General features: G+C 39.1%; 1 protein-coding gene across 1 annotated transcript in view; it reads left to right on the plus strand.

Annotated features, from left to right (window-relative positions):
• Positions 1 to 8,935, plus strand: part of CUNH14orf132 (chromosome unknown C14orf132 homolog) — a 234,467-nt gene extending 225,532 nt beyond the window's left edge. The window contains exon 2 of the mRNA XM_017729043.1: positions 937 to 8,935. Within this exon, the coding sequence (XP_017584532.1) occupies positions 946 to 1,161 (216 nt within the window). The 5' untranslated portion in view covers positions 937 to 945 and the 3' untranslated portion in view covers positions 1,162 to 8,935. The remainder of the gene's footprint in view (positions 1 to 936) is intronic.
• The last annotated feature ends 6,500 nt before the right edge of the window (positions 8,936 to 15,435 follow it).

Genomic DNA, 15,435 nt, shown 5'->3' on the forward strand with positions numbered 1-15,435 from the left:
TCTCTTGCCTGAATGAGGAATCCATTCATTTGCAGAAGGATGATTTGACTACCAGTGTGTAGAGGTAAAATAGTTCTTGAACCATGAAGAATATGTGTTGTGATCTAGGATGAAGTTGGGAAGACAATTGGAACGTGTAAAAGGACAATGTTAAACAGTTTCTTCTTCCTTTATCTTTTCCATATTGTATTGAGTAACTGCTGTCTTACCCAGAACATTTCCCAGTACCATTGAGAAATCCACTAAGAGCACCAAAGTGACTTTGTCCTTCCCAGTAGGAGAAGTCTGGTGTGGAAGAACTGTTAGAAATCAGCCACTGCTAGAAACTGTTAGAATTTACTGCATTGTGATGGAGCCTTTCAAAGTTTTGAGGTTTTCCACTGTATCCTGGATTGTTGCAGTGGTATGCTTTGCAAGTGAAGTTAGTGCACTGACTACACTTCACCTCTTTTACCATAAAAAACTTTCTACATGATCTCTACATGAAGTGTAGTTCTGAGTGATACATAAAAGGAGAACAAATTCTCTGCATCAGATCCTCACTGTGTGTGTGCAATGTCTTGCAGTGACATGATAGCTTTGCTGGTAGTCACAAAACAATCCTATTGCTATAAACTCACATTCTGGTATGTGAGTGCTTTGTGTATATGTGTATCTCTTCTAAATGCATATGATTACTTAGGCTGACTTGAAGCCTGCATGCTAGCTCTTCTGTATATTGCATGTATTATATATAGGTTTTCTGCAATAATACTGATTCTAACAGAAATGGGAGAAATTTTATAGCCTGTGGTATTCCTGACAGGTTAGCACCATGTACACGAAATCTCCGTAATTTTGCAAGTTACTTAATGGTTAGTCTTTAATAATGACTTTGGGACAATGCAAAAGCAGATAATAGCTTTCAGTCTGATTTTGCCATGTTTTTCTTCACAGCTTCCTGTTATGGGAGGAGCCTTTATGGACTCACCCAACGAGGACTTTAGTACAGAGTACTCCCTGTTTAACTCATCAGCCAACGTCCATGCAGCCTCTTCCATGCAGAATCCACCAGAAGAGACATCCCGTTCTTCAAATGATGCCATATTGTTATGGATTGCAATAATAGCAACAATTGGAAATATTGTGGTTGTGGGAGTGGTGTATGCCTTCACCTTCTAGGATGACTGTCACTACAAACACTGGAAGAAAGGAAAACTTCAACAGTATTTGTCATGTGTATGTATGTATGTATGTGTGTATATATACATGTATATCTATATAAATACATATAGTAGAGACTTTGTTGATTAAGTGCTGCCACGGTCATTGGAATGAAATGCAAGTTAATCATGTTAAGTCTTGATGGCAGAAAGTTTGGATGCAAGTTGTGTGGAGGTGAGAGCTTTATTTGAGAGCAGAGCCAATACCAGTTTTGTATAGAAATGTAATAAAAGAGAGATCAACTTGGGTATAGTAAATACAGAGAGATATTTATATAGAAAGTGCTTATTTTCTACTGTAGATTTTTCTAGCAGCTCTTCTGCAGTGTGTCAGCTCTTTTGGTTTTTTTGTGCATTTTTTACTGTGGTATAATGTTGTATGGAATTGTTCCAGGTCATGTTTTTTGGACATCTTAATTTCCTAGATGGACCAAGTGGTTGGCATTGGCTTGGTTCTGATGAAGTCCAAGTTCATCATGTGTGAGTCTTCAGCATGGCCATAGACTCCTGGGCTGTGTTCAAAATCCTGAGTCTTAGAGCCATGAGGGGCAGAAGCAGGCTGTCTATTACGTGCCTTCCAGTAACAGTTACTGGAGCTGATAATCAATAAAGTGATGCTGAACCTGTCTGCTGTTTGGGAGGAGGCATAGCTATTGCTGCTCTGCAGACCCTCCACATTTCAGAGGAGGAAATGATAAACAGAGCAGCAGCACAAGGTCCTATTTCTGTCTAGAGGTACTGGATTGCTGTGGTTTGTATATGTGTCCCTTCCAGGAAACAAAAGCCTAATACCACACTTTTCATCTCATTTGACTGCAATCCAAATTTCTTACAGCAGCTTTGTACTTTCATAAGGTTATTAATGTATTGAAAGAATGATGGGGAAATTGTGAAGCCTAATTAATAGTGAATATGTGTATGAGAAAGATAAAACGGAAGGAAAGGTTGGGCACTTCTGTGCTCATGAGGGGGTGAATTCAAGAGTCACATATGTCCTGGGATAGGAACTACACAAGAAAAGTAGTAACTGTCAGATGTGCAAGTACTTATATCTCACTATTAATATATCTCTGGGTGGGAGTCCTGGAAGTGATTTTTTTATAGCTGGATTTAGGTAATGATTCTGATTATGCTTTGGATTTGTTCCACTGAGAGGCAACATTTTTACTGCATTTTTTTCATGGGCAGTTCATTTTCAAGAGCTGTATCTTTTCAACACAAGCTGTAGCCTTCTTTGCTTGAGAGATTATAAAATCTTGAGAAAAGAAAAAAAGAAATGGAAATCTTCCTCTTCCCCCTTAAAAATTAAACGTAAATACATAAAATGTATGCACTTTGAGAGCAGCAGACAAATTCTTCTTCTATGTCTGCATGTACTGTCTAGGCTTTCTGTCTCATATAGCTACTACCCTACTTCCAGAAAGCCTTGTCTGCAGAGACTATTTTTGACACTTGCCTGCCTCTGAGCTTGAGGCTGGGCTAAGAGCTGCTGAGTGTATAGAGAGGTTTGTATTTTCCTCTTTTCTCTTTAAACCCATTTTCCTGTAGGGCTGGTGGATAGTTACTTGAGTCAAAGCAGCATTCCCCAAATGAGTATTTATAACCACTCAGCAGTCACTCTCTGTACTTTTTCCCTCTCTATGAACTGTCCTTTAAAGCTAGAAAAGATGCAAACAGAGCTAGCAGTGGAGAGAAAAGAAATTCGGTTATTTTGAGACTGAGAAAAACAATTATGAGCTTCTGTGTTTGTTGTTATTTCCCCTTCTGGAGGAAGGATTTTGTGAAGATGGTTGAGGACAGACAAGACCTGTACTGGGAAAAAAGTTTGAGAAACCCAGTTCTGGAAGATCAGAGGGAAAGAAAGGTAATTCTGTCTAATAAAATAGCTGTAGTCTTAAGAATGATAGAAAAATTATGATTTTCATTTCCTAAAATAGTTATTAATTCCTTCATAGCCAGAGGACAATGAAAAGCAGGGGAGCTTGAATGGTGTACCCTGTCTGTTTTTGCTTATTCTTGCTAAGCAGAAAGGAAGCTGTTGGAAAGCTGCAGAGAAGTTTCCAAAGCAGATTTGAGCAGGAGAAGTTGTGAACATGCAGGAGCATGAAAATATTGTTTAATGTAATGTACTGTCTCCAACCATTTTCTGATATTCTGTTGCCTTTGTAATTGTATCAGTTGCTCGTGGGCTTCTCTTCATTGTTCCTGCAGGCTGTCTAGTTAGGCCAGATCCTGCAAGCGTTTTTGCATAAAGAGCAAAACATTTCCACCATGACTAAAACCAGTTTGACACAATGGTACTTGCCCAGTGGGATTATTCTGCTGCCTAATGTATTTGCCAGTGGAGTTCTTTGCTTGTATTGCCTAGAATATTAATCTTAGTGCAATTAGCAATGTTTGCATCTCTCTCCCAGAGCATTGGACTAAACTCATTAACCTTGAAGAAAAGCATCAGAGTGGGAGCAGCAAAGAACCACTATTCTACTAATGAAACCAAGTGACACTTTTTGTGTTGCTTTTCCTAAAGAAAATGCCCTACTTTCATGTGGAATTGATAGTAGTAGCAGGAGTGTTGGAAAACAATGAGTTCTACCTCCTGCCTCCAGATCATCATCATACATATTTTCATCGTTAGAGGCTGTGTTGTCAAGAGGGGCTGGACAAAACTTTAATTTAAGTAATTGGCTTGACAGGGTGACATGGCCAGCTGTCTGCAAGCAGCAAGTGCAGGCATTTCCTGCCTCACAGTTAAATTGCCCACTAACTGTACAGCTTCTCTGTCAGGAGAAAAAGTTAGTTTTAGGATGCAGGTACAAGGATACTGCTTGTGAGGGTCTGTGTGGAATATTGTCACGTGTATTGAAGATCCCTAAATTGCAGTGGCCAGAGCTGGTTCAAGTTCTGATCTACTTTGATAGTGACAATATGCACGCTATGTTTCTGGATGTTGTGTTCTGGCTTCGTCCACTACAACCACGTTTCTCTTCTGGGAGGTTAGGGAAAGTTTAAATTAAACCATTGAAAAAGGGGACTAATCCATCATTAAGCTCAGAGAAGCCACAGAGGGGAATGGAGAAGTGGCTGATGTTTCACAGGTATGGTCCTGTGAAATATGTTGCCTCTTGAGCTGTCAACACAGCTTGGCTTGGAGCACTGTAGCTTCTCCTTTCTTTGGAGCCAGGCAGCTGGATAATTGCTGTCACTCACTGAGGAGTGATGAGGAAGCCCAAACACATTCCCCAGAGCTGTTTTCTGAAGCCTTTCTGTAAAAGAAGAGGGTTCTGTGCTTTGCTGAGCACTTTGTGTATCAGCCTGAGAAAGGATTCCTCTTGTAGAACATCAGTGCTTCAATTAAAAATGTCTAGCACAGACAGCAGTTAGAAAATCCTGATTGGAATTCATTCTGTGGTAGGCAAAGCAAACCATTTTATACATGCTCTGCCTCTAGAGGTGTTTAACCTCCAGCTCTGTTGTGCAACATCATCATACAAACACAAGAAGCAACTTTGCCCTGCAAAGTTATCAATGAGCCATGGGAAGCAGGAAGACAAACTGAGGTGCCCTAATGATTCTCTTTTAGCCAAGGCCTCTAGGGATCTATGGCAACATACCAAATAATCAAACTCCCTCTAAAGAATTCTTTTTTTCTCAAAGCAGCCAGCAGCTCAACACAGCAGCTGTGCAGCCACTACAGCAGAGAGACTAAAGGCTGAACAATTATTCAGGTGGGTGCAACGGCACATTAGAAAGGAGAACTGAATGGGCAAGCCCACACAGCTATTCCTGTTGTATTTTTATCTGCAAGTAGGAGTCTGGGCTTGCCCGCAGCATTAATACCGTGCATTTCTGTGTCAACACACTTGCAAAACTGAAAAACTAATTTTGAAACTGATGCAATAGTAGCAGAGAGACTCATCTGCTACAAACAATGTATTTAGTCTTTTCAGTGGGCAAAGGAGATCATATATATCTCAGAAGTAATGAGATCCCCGCTCCAAAATCCTCACTTCCAATGCTGAGGGCAGTCAGCATCCCACCCAGTTGCTGAGCAGCCTGTAATAACCAACCCCAAATCAAGAGTGGATTGAAGCAGCCAGCCATTATAGTCTTACCCTGCAAACCCATTTGAAAATAAAGGAAAAAATACACCTTTGTGTCTGGGACCAAATGAAAACAGGAGTCTGTAGTCTATGGGTTGTTATGTATTTTGTCTATTATTAAAAGCTTTCGTTTTGCTATTCCCAAGCAATTCCAGTTGTTAATATCCTCTTCACATTTCTCTGCAGGCTGCTGAGAGTTATTAATTTCATGTAGCACTGTCCATTTATCCAGTGTAATTTGACTGAGTTTCCTGTGGCTAATCACAGAGTAGAATCTGGAAAATTGCTCTTTTTAAGGGTGATTTCCATTTGAGATAAACAGACTAAAGATCAGAATCCCAGATCAAAATGTGTCTGTGCTGTTGGAACATTCAGAGCTCTGGAGAATTGGATTTCATGTGGTTAATGCGCAGGAAGGAAAGGGCAGTGAGGTCCCTGGTGATAATGTCAGACATGAGGGTTCTGACAGGCAGAGCTGAGCAGTTCATTAATTGCTACTGTGTCCCTCTGAGCCCTGCTGGCTTCCTGGACACACAGCCAGAGCTGGGTGTAAGTGACCTAAACCACCAGGTACAGCACGTCCCTCCTCACCTCAGGGAAACAAGCACATTTGTTCCATTCACAGAAGGGGCAGAGATCAATATTCTGTTAGCTATATTGTTACTGGTACATTGTTCAGTCACCATAAGGTCAAAATAGGGGTGACTTAATGTGTATTTAGCCCTTTACCCCTGATCTGAGAACATCCTAAAGCAGTCAAGGCATCCTGAGCCTTGAAGGCTCCTACTGCCCTTAATCTGACACTAACTTTTTGTGTTTTCTCATACAGCCCATCTTCACCTTTTACCTTGTCTTTCCAGCTCAAGACAAGGAAAATGAAGTTGCCACTATTCTCTGGAAACGTAGGGAGCTCCTAATAGCTATGGACCAGCCATGTCCCATTTTAGTTTGGGGTCCTTCAGGCACAAAGAAGGAGGAAATTGTCCAATTACCTACTTAAGCGATTCCAGGGGAATATTTGCCTTTGCAGAACAAAATGCATGACAATTTTATCTCATTGTGACCCTTCCCAGAGCATTTACACTGAAACAACATGACCAGATCTACTTTTGCTGGTTTGGAAATTACACCAACACAGCCAGGAACTGGAAACGAAACCCCTGATAACACAAACGTGTCACAATCATCACAAGGATGTGTCTCTGAAGGCAGGTTTTCCTGAGTGACATAGGCAGACTTGAGCTGTTGGTAGCAAGGCAAGTGCCCTTTTGTGTGAGCACAAATAGTCTCCTCTTTGGGAAGTCTTGGGACCATTGTGCCACCCATTCTGTCTTTCCCAGGCTACTATTTTTGGTTACGGAAAATACTCAAAAAGCTTCCTGTGTTGGTAGAATGCATGTAAGATTTACCTCTCAAAGCTCTGCTTAGTCTTCCTGCAAAAGCAAAAACCTCCCTATTTTCTTAAGCATGGAATGCTAATGAGTCAAGTATCATCTGTACAGTAGCATTGTCTCATTTTAATCTTCAGGTTTTTTGCCAGTAGGTCTCAAAGGAGATCTTACTATTATCCAGACTTTAAAGATGCTGAGAACAGAAACAAGCTAGAGAATCACAGAATGTCTCCAAAGCCACTGCCCAATCCTTTATGTTGTATCATTCCTCATTCCCCCCCATATTACCCTGATACGAACTCACATCCATCTCTTTAAACTCACTGTTACCATCACATTGTCTCTATACTTTCATTTTATTCCTCCCCTTGTCTTGTCTGTATTCTTTTCATTCCCTGGTATCAGAGCATATGAGCATTTGGAAGCCAGCAGTGTTCTTCAGGCCTTGTTAGCCAGCTCCTTGATTGACCTCTGAGGGTAAGGTTAGTGATCAGTAAGGACATTGCACAGTGAGGGCAAAAAACAGTGACACAAGATCTCTTCTTGGGTGAAAATCTTAATCATTATCTGCCTTAGCAAACCACAAAGTGTTTCCCCTAAGTTGAAGAGCAAGACTTGGCCATGAAGCTTGATAACTGTGTTGTCAGTATCCATACAATGTGAAGTTACCTTTCAAAAATTCGGGTTTTATAAATACACTGCATTGTTCTGCAGCCAGCATTTACTGAGCTTTTCCCAACCCAAAGTCCTTTTTTTTTTTAGCAGTCAGTGGTAATGCTCTTGGGGTAAGTGAGGGCAGTGGGAGTGGGCCCTAAGGAGAATAGAAAAGCTCCATGTGATTTACTGTGAGGTCAGGGCCATTAAAGAGCAGCCTATTCAATAAAGAAAACAGCCACAATGTGCTAAGCCATTTCAAATCTAGGCACACCTGCAGTTCTCGGATGCACAGCCAAGCTGCAATAGCCAGATTGAGCATTTAGAAATCTCATTGTGACCAGAAGAAAGTGCATTCTTTTGCCAGAACTGAGGGAGCTATGCAGCCTTGTGTTCTGGGAGCTTCCTGAACTGCAGCCATTACGGTGATACCGCATTTCCTGAGGAGTTAACTCCCACTAATGAACAAATAAGATTGAACTGTTTCAGGTCTAGGCCTAAAACTACTCTCAGTTGCTGCCTTCATAAGGATGATCAAAGTTCCTGAGCCTGCACGCTGCTCTATCCAGAGGGACCTTTGCCTCCACCTGGAGTCAACTGCATTAATAACACTTCTATACTTCTGACATCTGCTTCACTGGATCAGTTTGCAGGACTAGCTGTGGGTTGCTGGGGCTTTATTTTAAATGTAAAGATGTCTGTAATTTCGTAAACAAAAGCAAGAAAGAAAGCAGAATGCTGTATTTTTTTAAATGAGAAGGTAATAAAACCAAGTCAAAATATTTTGATAGATATGTTGGAAGGATATATAATATAGCAAATAGTTGCACTATTTTTTCCTAGTATGAGTACCTAACCTGAGAAATATTTGTTTTTTCTCTAAGTCTTCTTCCAGTTCTGAAGTTGAGAAGTTTAGAAGGAGTGGAGTACAAAGTCTCAGTGAAATGTGAAGCCTATGTAAATAAATCTGGTAGTTGGCTTTGTGAGGTAGTCTGTTACATTTGTTTTTCAGTTATCTCAAATACTGCCTAATTATTTGGGAGTTTTTTCCCAAAGATAAGCTAAATAATGACTCTTCTGAAAGCATCTGTGCTTCACACAAAGTCACAGTCATATGGAAATTACATCTTCAGTTCATGTAAAGCAGCTTTACAGGAGCCCTTTAGTATGCACTGTTACTTTTTCTTAATAATCCTGGGCAATTTAATTCTCTTGTGCTTTCTCTCTGCTACCCTGTTTTGTACACTATCAGGTTGGCAGGGATTCTGTGTATTGTTTTTGTAATACATGGGTTGGTTTCTAGAAAAACCTTTACTGTTGTAATTGTTCTTGAATTGTGGAGTTCTATCTGTAAAGAGGAAGACAACTTTGAAATGCCCTCTGCTTTCTCCAATTTTACTGTAATTAGTAAGTTTTGTTAAGAGATATGGCTTCTTTTAAGCTCCTGTTATGTTCTTTTCCAGTTATTGACTGCTTTCACTGTGTGTGTACTTAGTACTGGTTCATTCCTTTACTATGGTAAAAATGACAAGTTTTGTTAATATCAGATGGAAATTGTGGTTTTGGATAAAGTTCTTCAAATTGATAATGGTGTGTGATTTTTCATTTTGTTCTCAGTTTACTTGAGAGTAGTTAGAAGTCTGGAATTGCAGTTATTTAATTATTACCTCCAGTGATACTCTGACACGAGTAATTTCTTGCAATTTACAAATCTGCTTGGATTGGTAGCCTTGGGAAACCGTCTCTATTGAATATATGGCATGGAAAGAACACTGTGGCTATTTCTGCAGAAATGCATTTACCAGCTCTCAAAGTCCAAGAAGTGCCTCAACACACCTGGGAGCCAAATAAAATGTCTCATTTTCTTCAAACATGAGCTCAGAAGCCCTTGTACCACAAGCCCTTGTGTCACTGCTCTCTGCCAGTTCTCTCCTCAGCTGAGCTTGGCCATCCTGTCTCACAGAGCTGTGTGGATGCCTTTGTGTCTGTGGCCCCAAACTCCTGTCCAAAGGCTTCTGGGGAACTAAAGGAGGCATCAGACCTTGCTGTAGGATATCCAGCAAGCTTCATCAAGGCAGGAAGTGGCAATAGGAAGAAAGGAAAACATTTGGCTTTGCTAAGGCAATACAGCATATAGATTGTTATGGGCCTTACCTCATGATTCTCCTAAAGAATCATTGAGGCAAGTTGAGTTCAGATCTGCTGAAAGAATGACAAAAGGACATGCTAAGGGACCTCTTAAGCACAATTTAAAATAAAAAAATTGACTTACCTGTGAATGCAGCGAACTCAGATCATGAAGATACATGAACCAATGCTGATAGCAAGTCTGACAAAAATTCCTTTAAAAAATAAAAAGGCATGTTTTATTCTAGTTCCAGTCTTTATCAATCTAGCAACATAGCATATTCCAGAATTTACCCATCAGATTGTAAGGCAGTGCAATATCTACACTACAGCAATATCTAATTGTAATTCATTTTTCCATTGAAAATTTGGAATCATACAGATCTCATTTCTGCTCATTTCTAAATTCTGCACAATATTAGGAAATGAGTATACTCTAGAAATGGAAGAGAATGTTCTGTTCAACGCTCATTTAAAAATTCAGCTATGTGTGTTCAGCATAATAAAGCCAATTGAAATTGTTGGTACTGTTTTTTGCGCAGCGTTATCAATATAAACAAGCTGTCTGCTAATGTAAATTGTTCTGTAGTGAGACTAACAAAGAACATCAGGTTTTTAGCCCAAGAGAGCATGTCCACTATAGCATTTCAACTGACAGATTTTGATGTGTCTAATGCTACATTACAGTTTTCTTTGGGATAAAAATAATTAATTCAAATGTGACCAAGTGACTTCACAGCTTTAACTGCAGCATGTGCACATCTTGTATGGGTGTAGGTGAAGTTCTATAAACAACCTGCCATCCATTTCACTGCCTTCTGTCATAACAGAAACATTGGACTCACACAGCAGCTTGCCTTTTGCTATTGATTGCAAAGACCTTATTATGAGCTAAGCAAATCACCCACAATGTTTGTATTAAATTTTGTAAAGATGGACCTTATGATTCTGAATACATGAGATCAACTGACTCAAATTTCCTTTACATATTCGAACAATCCTTGCCCATTACAGGAAAGAAAAACACTCCTTTTATGAAGATTTTTTTGTCATTTCTGTTTTGAATTACAAAGATTTTATGCCTACAGGTGTTAGTTGGGTACAGAAAAAAAGGTTTACTGCTCTCTGAATTTCCCAAGTGATTCCTTAAAGGATAGGTAAAGTGATTTATTATTCCCAGGGCCTTCAGTGCAGCAAACAATTTTAAACAGAGAATTTTATTTTCTTAGCAGCTCAGCTCTTCTTCCAAGCACCTGGCGTTTTTAATTTCTTTTTTTTTTAATCTCTCTACTCTTTCATTTCTTACCTTGTGCTAATACCCAAAGTCTTTCGATCTTTATCAATATTTGCTACTTGAAAATTCTTTGAGTACATATACCTCAAAGTCCTCTGCAATAACAGCTGATGGAAACAAATTACTTTAAAGTACTTTTTTCTTTCACTTTCTGGTAAATTAAATTACCCATTAATTCCTTTGAAAGCCTCATACCCTCATACTTCTGTGTTTTTAAAATAATTTTTGTGACCACACCAGCTGCTCTTACCAAATCCATTTCTATGCTCTGTGCAACCTTCTCTAATAATTTGTGCTTGCTATTTACTGACTTAATTTTGTTTCAGGTAGGTCCCATCTTTTGAAATACATATTGACTAGATTCTCCTAAAGTCAAACTCAAATTTTGACCTTGTAAGAATTTTCCTTACCTTCCTGTTTCTTTTGTAGTTCAAGGATATGTAGGACTTAACTCTTAAAGTTGTTGTCTCAGTTGCCTCACTTCTGATTGTAGGATACTCTAGACGAAACCTTGATTTTTCCATCTTCCAATCACAATTTAGAATTTCTGTTCTTCAGGCAGTTTTGGGAAAAAATCCATTCTAAATTTGAAAAAACCAAATAAACATAAAATTCAATGATGTTTTGTCCTATTTCAGAATAGTTTTGTTTTAGCTTTGATTTTACCTATAAGATGTTGAGACCTCTGATATGACAAGAATCAGAGCGTTTTTAGTGCGGTACAATGGGACAGCTTAACTATAAATAGCTTTGGATGTTCATGTGCTAAAATTTTCAATATAATCTTGCCACTGAAGCAATTTTTAAATTTATCAGTATATGAACAGTGTACTGTGTCCAATTATGCTATATTTTTTTTTTTTAATCTATTATCTGTTCTGTGATAAAAACAGCTCATGGGATGTGCTTTAATGTGTGTTCAAGTGCCCAGTCAAGAATGTTTCCCCCAATGAGGCTGATTTCAGTTAGATGAGAACCATCCATACTTTATAGCTCAACAGCAGTCCCCTGCTTCGTTCAGTGCTTCTGTACTTCCTATGCATTAATTCTTGCTAAGTGGGGAAGAGATGTCTCAGAAACCTGATGCACCATGAACAAATTACTTAGGGATCTAAACAGTTCTTCTTCTAACTGACTGATTGTCTGAACAGAACAGGAAATTGTCATGGGTGCTAACAAAAACCACAGCAGGGCTGCTCTGATGAGGAACTGCTGTGCTTCCTGTGGGTTTGTGTGCAGCATGGGGCTGGGAATGAGGGCTCTGTGCCAGCTCCTGCCTGGGGGTGTGCAAGGGCTTGCCAGGGCAGACACTGGGCTGCCTCACACAGCCGACCTGGGGAGCTGGTTGCAGGTTACCCCATCTTCCCTGTTCAGATAAACCCTATGACTCACTCCAGGGAAGTGAAGATAATGTCTCTCAAACCACTTAGCTATTTCCCCTATCCTATAATACAAGCCACAGAAAATGCTATCACATCAGATAATCAGAACTAGAGTGCAGGACCATCCCACAACTGGAAATTAAAAATCCAAACATCGGGGGTTTTTTTCCTGCACTGCAGGTGTCAATTGCCTATTCCATGCACATCCCAGAGACAAAATTATAGCAAAATAGCAAGACTTAGTAAGGAAAATACAAACAAACAACCCAACCCAAAACACAAAGCAAAACAAAAGAAGTCCAAACAGGAAAAAAAACTAAACACAAAACCACAAAAAAATCCCAGGCAGCTTCTGAGCACAGAAAGGCAAATTTTGTCTGGAGGCTTTATTCTGACTGTTCCCTTGAAGGATAGATTGTACTTTTTGTAGCCTGCTGGAAGAGCAACTCTGACAAGTCTAGGAGCAGCTGTGTGACTGACACTTCAATGGCAAAAGCAGCTTGGGTGTGACTTTGACTTATCCTATGGACACCATCAACAGACTTTACTTTCCAAGGGACTTCATTTCCCTTTGTCATGCATCTCTCACTTAATGTTGCAAGTTTTTCATGACAACAGAGATTGTAAAATAAGACTCTATTTTCATAACTATTTAAGTATCATGTCATTGCACACAGTTCTCTTCTCCCACTTTATTTAGCATACCTAAAATCATGTTAATCTATCCTAATGTGTTCAGCTAACACCTGTGTTAATATTTCACTGAAAACCTGCCAGAATTGATATCTCAAGTCTCCACTGTGAAAATTGATGCAACCTAAAGACTGATTATTACTTGATCACCTTGAAGTTTTTGCAGCTGAAGGTTTTCATAGCGTAGATTCCAAGATTCAGCTAATGGTAGGACCCATATGGTTAACAGCTCAGATTAAATGAAAAATGTACTAATTTCTGAAGCAGGTCTTGAAACTTAATGCCAAGGTGAGTCAGCTGAAGAGTTCTACATACCTAAGCTGGTCTTACTGGTTACTCCAGTATCATTTTGAGATTTCTCCTATCTTGACCAACTTGAAAAAGCGTAATCACTTGGCTGTGGATATTTGAAGGCAATAATTCTTTTCATGCAAAAAGAGGCCTCACCTTCTCTGCCTACTTCTGATTTTGATTCTCAATTCACCTCAGGAAAGGTATTTAAGAGTTAACATCCAGTCCACATCACTATAGAAAAAAACTGGCTAGGAGAAGACATGAAAACCTTTAAATTACTTCAGATGTCTATTCATCAGTTGGAAATCTGCACAGCATTTTCTAGGAAACTTAAAACAATCTCAGTGGCTGCATTAATAAACTATTTGCAAAACTGCATATTGGTGCTTTTCATCTTACCCTTCTTTAAATAAGTGGTTGGTGATTGGAGAAATAGTTTAAGACTTGTCTACTCCCAGCTGAGTTTCCTAACTGCTAAAACGCTTGCTCTCTTGTCCAATTAATCTTTATTTAGTATCTAAGCACTAAAATGGGAGTATGGCCAATAGTATTCTACAGCTCGGTGAGTGTAGCCTTAACCTCAGAAACACGTTTGCCTCCCCACGTGCAGAAGGGGAATCTGAGCTGCTCTCCTCCACATCCAGGTAAGTGCTCTGACCAATGAATGCTGGACATTGCTGGGGGGGAGAAGGAGGAGAAAGAATAGAATATCTTAGTCTTTCATAGTTAGTTAGTTCTAGTGGTGCTCTGAATCTCACAGGTGAAATCTATGGTTCATGGAACACGAGCTGCCCACTTGGGACCATCAGAAGAGCTATCCCTTGGGTAATGTCCCAAAGCAGACTTTAAGAACCTACAGACACTTGGAGAGTTCCCAGGTTAGACAGCTTCCAGGAGAGATTTGAAGGTTTTTGGGAATTCAGAGTTTTAGGGTTCTTTTTCATTGGTTGGTTTATTGTGATTTTTTAAAGATGGAAACACTGATGACAGAATTCAGAAACTTAGCTTTATTATGGAACTCTTTTTAAGCCATTTGGAAGCCTAAGTCTTGTCTAATAGTAGATTTATACTTGAAATTCATTAAGAAATCAGTACAACTTCACAACTGGTTTGATTTCTATCACTGTTAGAATATTCAGCCATATGCTTTTTCCAGTAAACTATATTATTTATAACTGTGTTACCTCTTCAGGGTGGAAACCTTTCTAATAATAAGATTCAAGACAATATGTTTTTGGAGTAACAGATTTTAGTGTCTGTTCCACAAACCATAGGGTTTGTATAATTTAATTGGCTTAGTGCAATCTGTGAGGCTGTCAGAGGATGGCATCATGGTTTCTGTGAGTGGAATTTAAAGAAAGGGAAAGAAATTTCTGAAAGAAAACTGTTTAAAAAGTCTTGTTCTAATGAGAACTGAAGTAATTCTGATTGCTGGATTTTCATTTGCAAAATGCCATTCCATATAAACCTTGCAGGGTCTGTATCTTAGTCTTAGAAACAAGTTAGCTTGGATATGAGGTACTGATACACATTATGAACTGTTCTTCTTCTTTGCTATTAAATCAGAGGTAAAATCATTACCTGCTTCCAAGAAATAACGACCTCTAAGCCTCTATTGCTTAATTTTCCAGATGTGAGGCTGTCCAAGTTCCTTTTCTCCTTTAACCTAGAAAGTTACCTCAACACAATACAATTTGTAAGAATTATTTTTATTCTATAGTGATATTTACTTACCTTCTTTTTTCTCTCCTGTCTTCTTTAAGTTATGTTGCTGCACACACTACAAATGCCTTCCATTCTTCAAAGATGCTTTGACCCTGGAAAAGTACTTGGGTTTCCTGGACAGCTGCAAAGCTGAGACATGAGACTGAAACATTATTCCTCACAAAAAACATCTACAACTGCACAATCAAAATCTAAAGTGATATTTTTCCTATCTTGTTTGAGAGACCAGTAGGTTTGAGATAATCATAACCAAGGTATTTCCCTTCTGTTACATCAGTAATGAATAGTGTGCAATGTAATAGTTTAGCCTTGAGACAGCATTAGAGATTTCTCCTGGAATGCTACATTATCTACTATGAACTAATCCTTATATCACATCACAGTTGCAGTGACTGATGAGTCTTTTTCTTTATAGGTTATGAAAACAACATTATTTATATCCCATCTGTTCACCACTACATGAGGAATTCACAGAAGGCGCTCACCACCCCCTTACTGCTTGCTTTATCCTAAGTCACATAGGATACAGTCATGTTAGTTACGTAGAGATGACTCACAAACTATAGATATTGA

The sequence above is a fragment of the Corvus brachyrhynchos genome, unplaced genomic scaffold (assembly GCF_000691975.1).
Source record: "Corvus brachyrhynchos isolate BGI_N302 unplaced genomic scaffold, ASM69197v1 scaffold1, whole genome shotgun sequence".
Classification (NCBI taxonomy): domain Eukaryota; kingdom Metazoa; phylum Chordata; class Aves; order Passeriformes; family Corvidae; genus Corvus; species Corvus brachyrhynchos.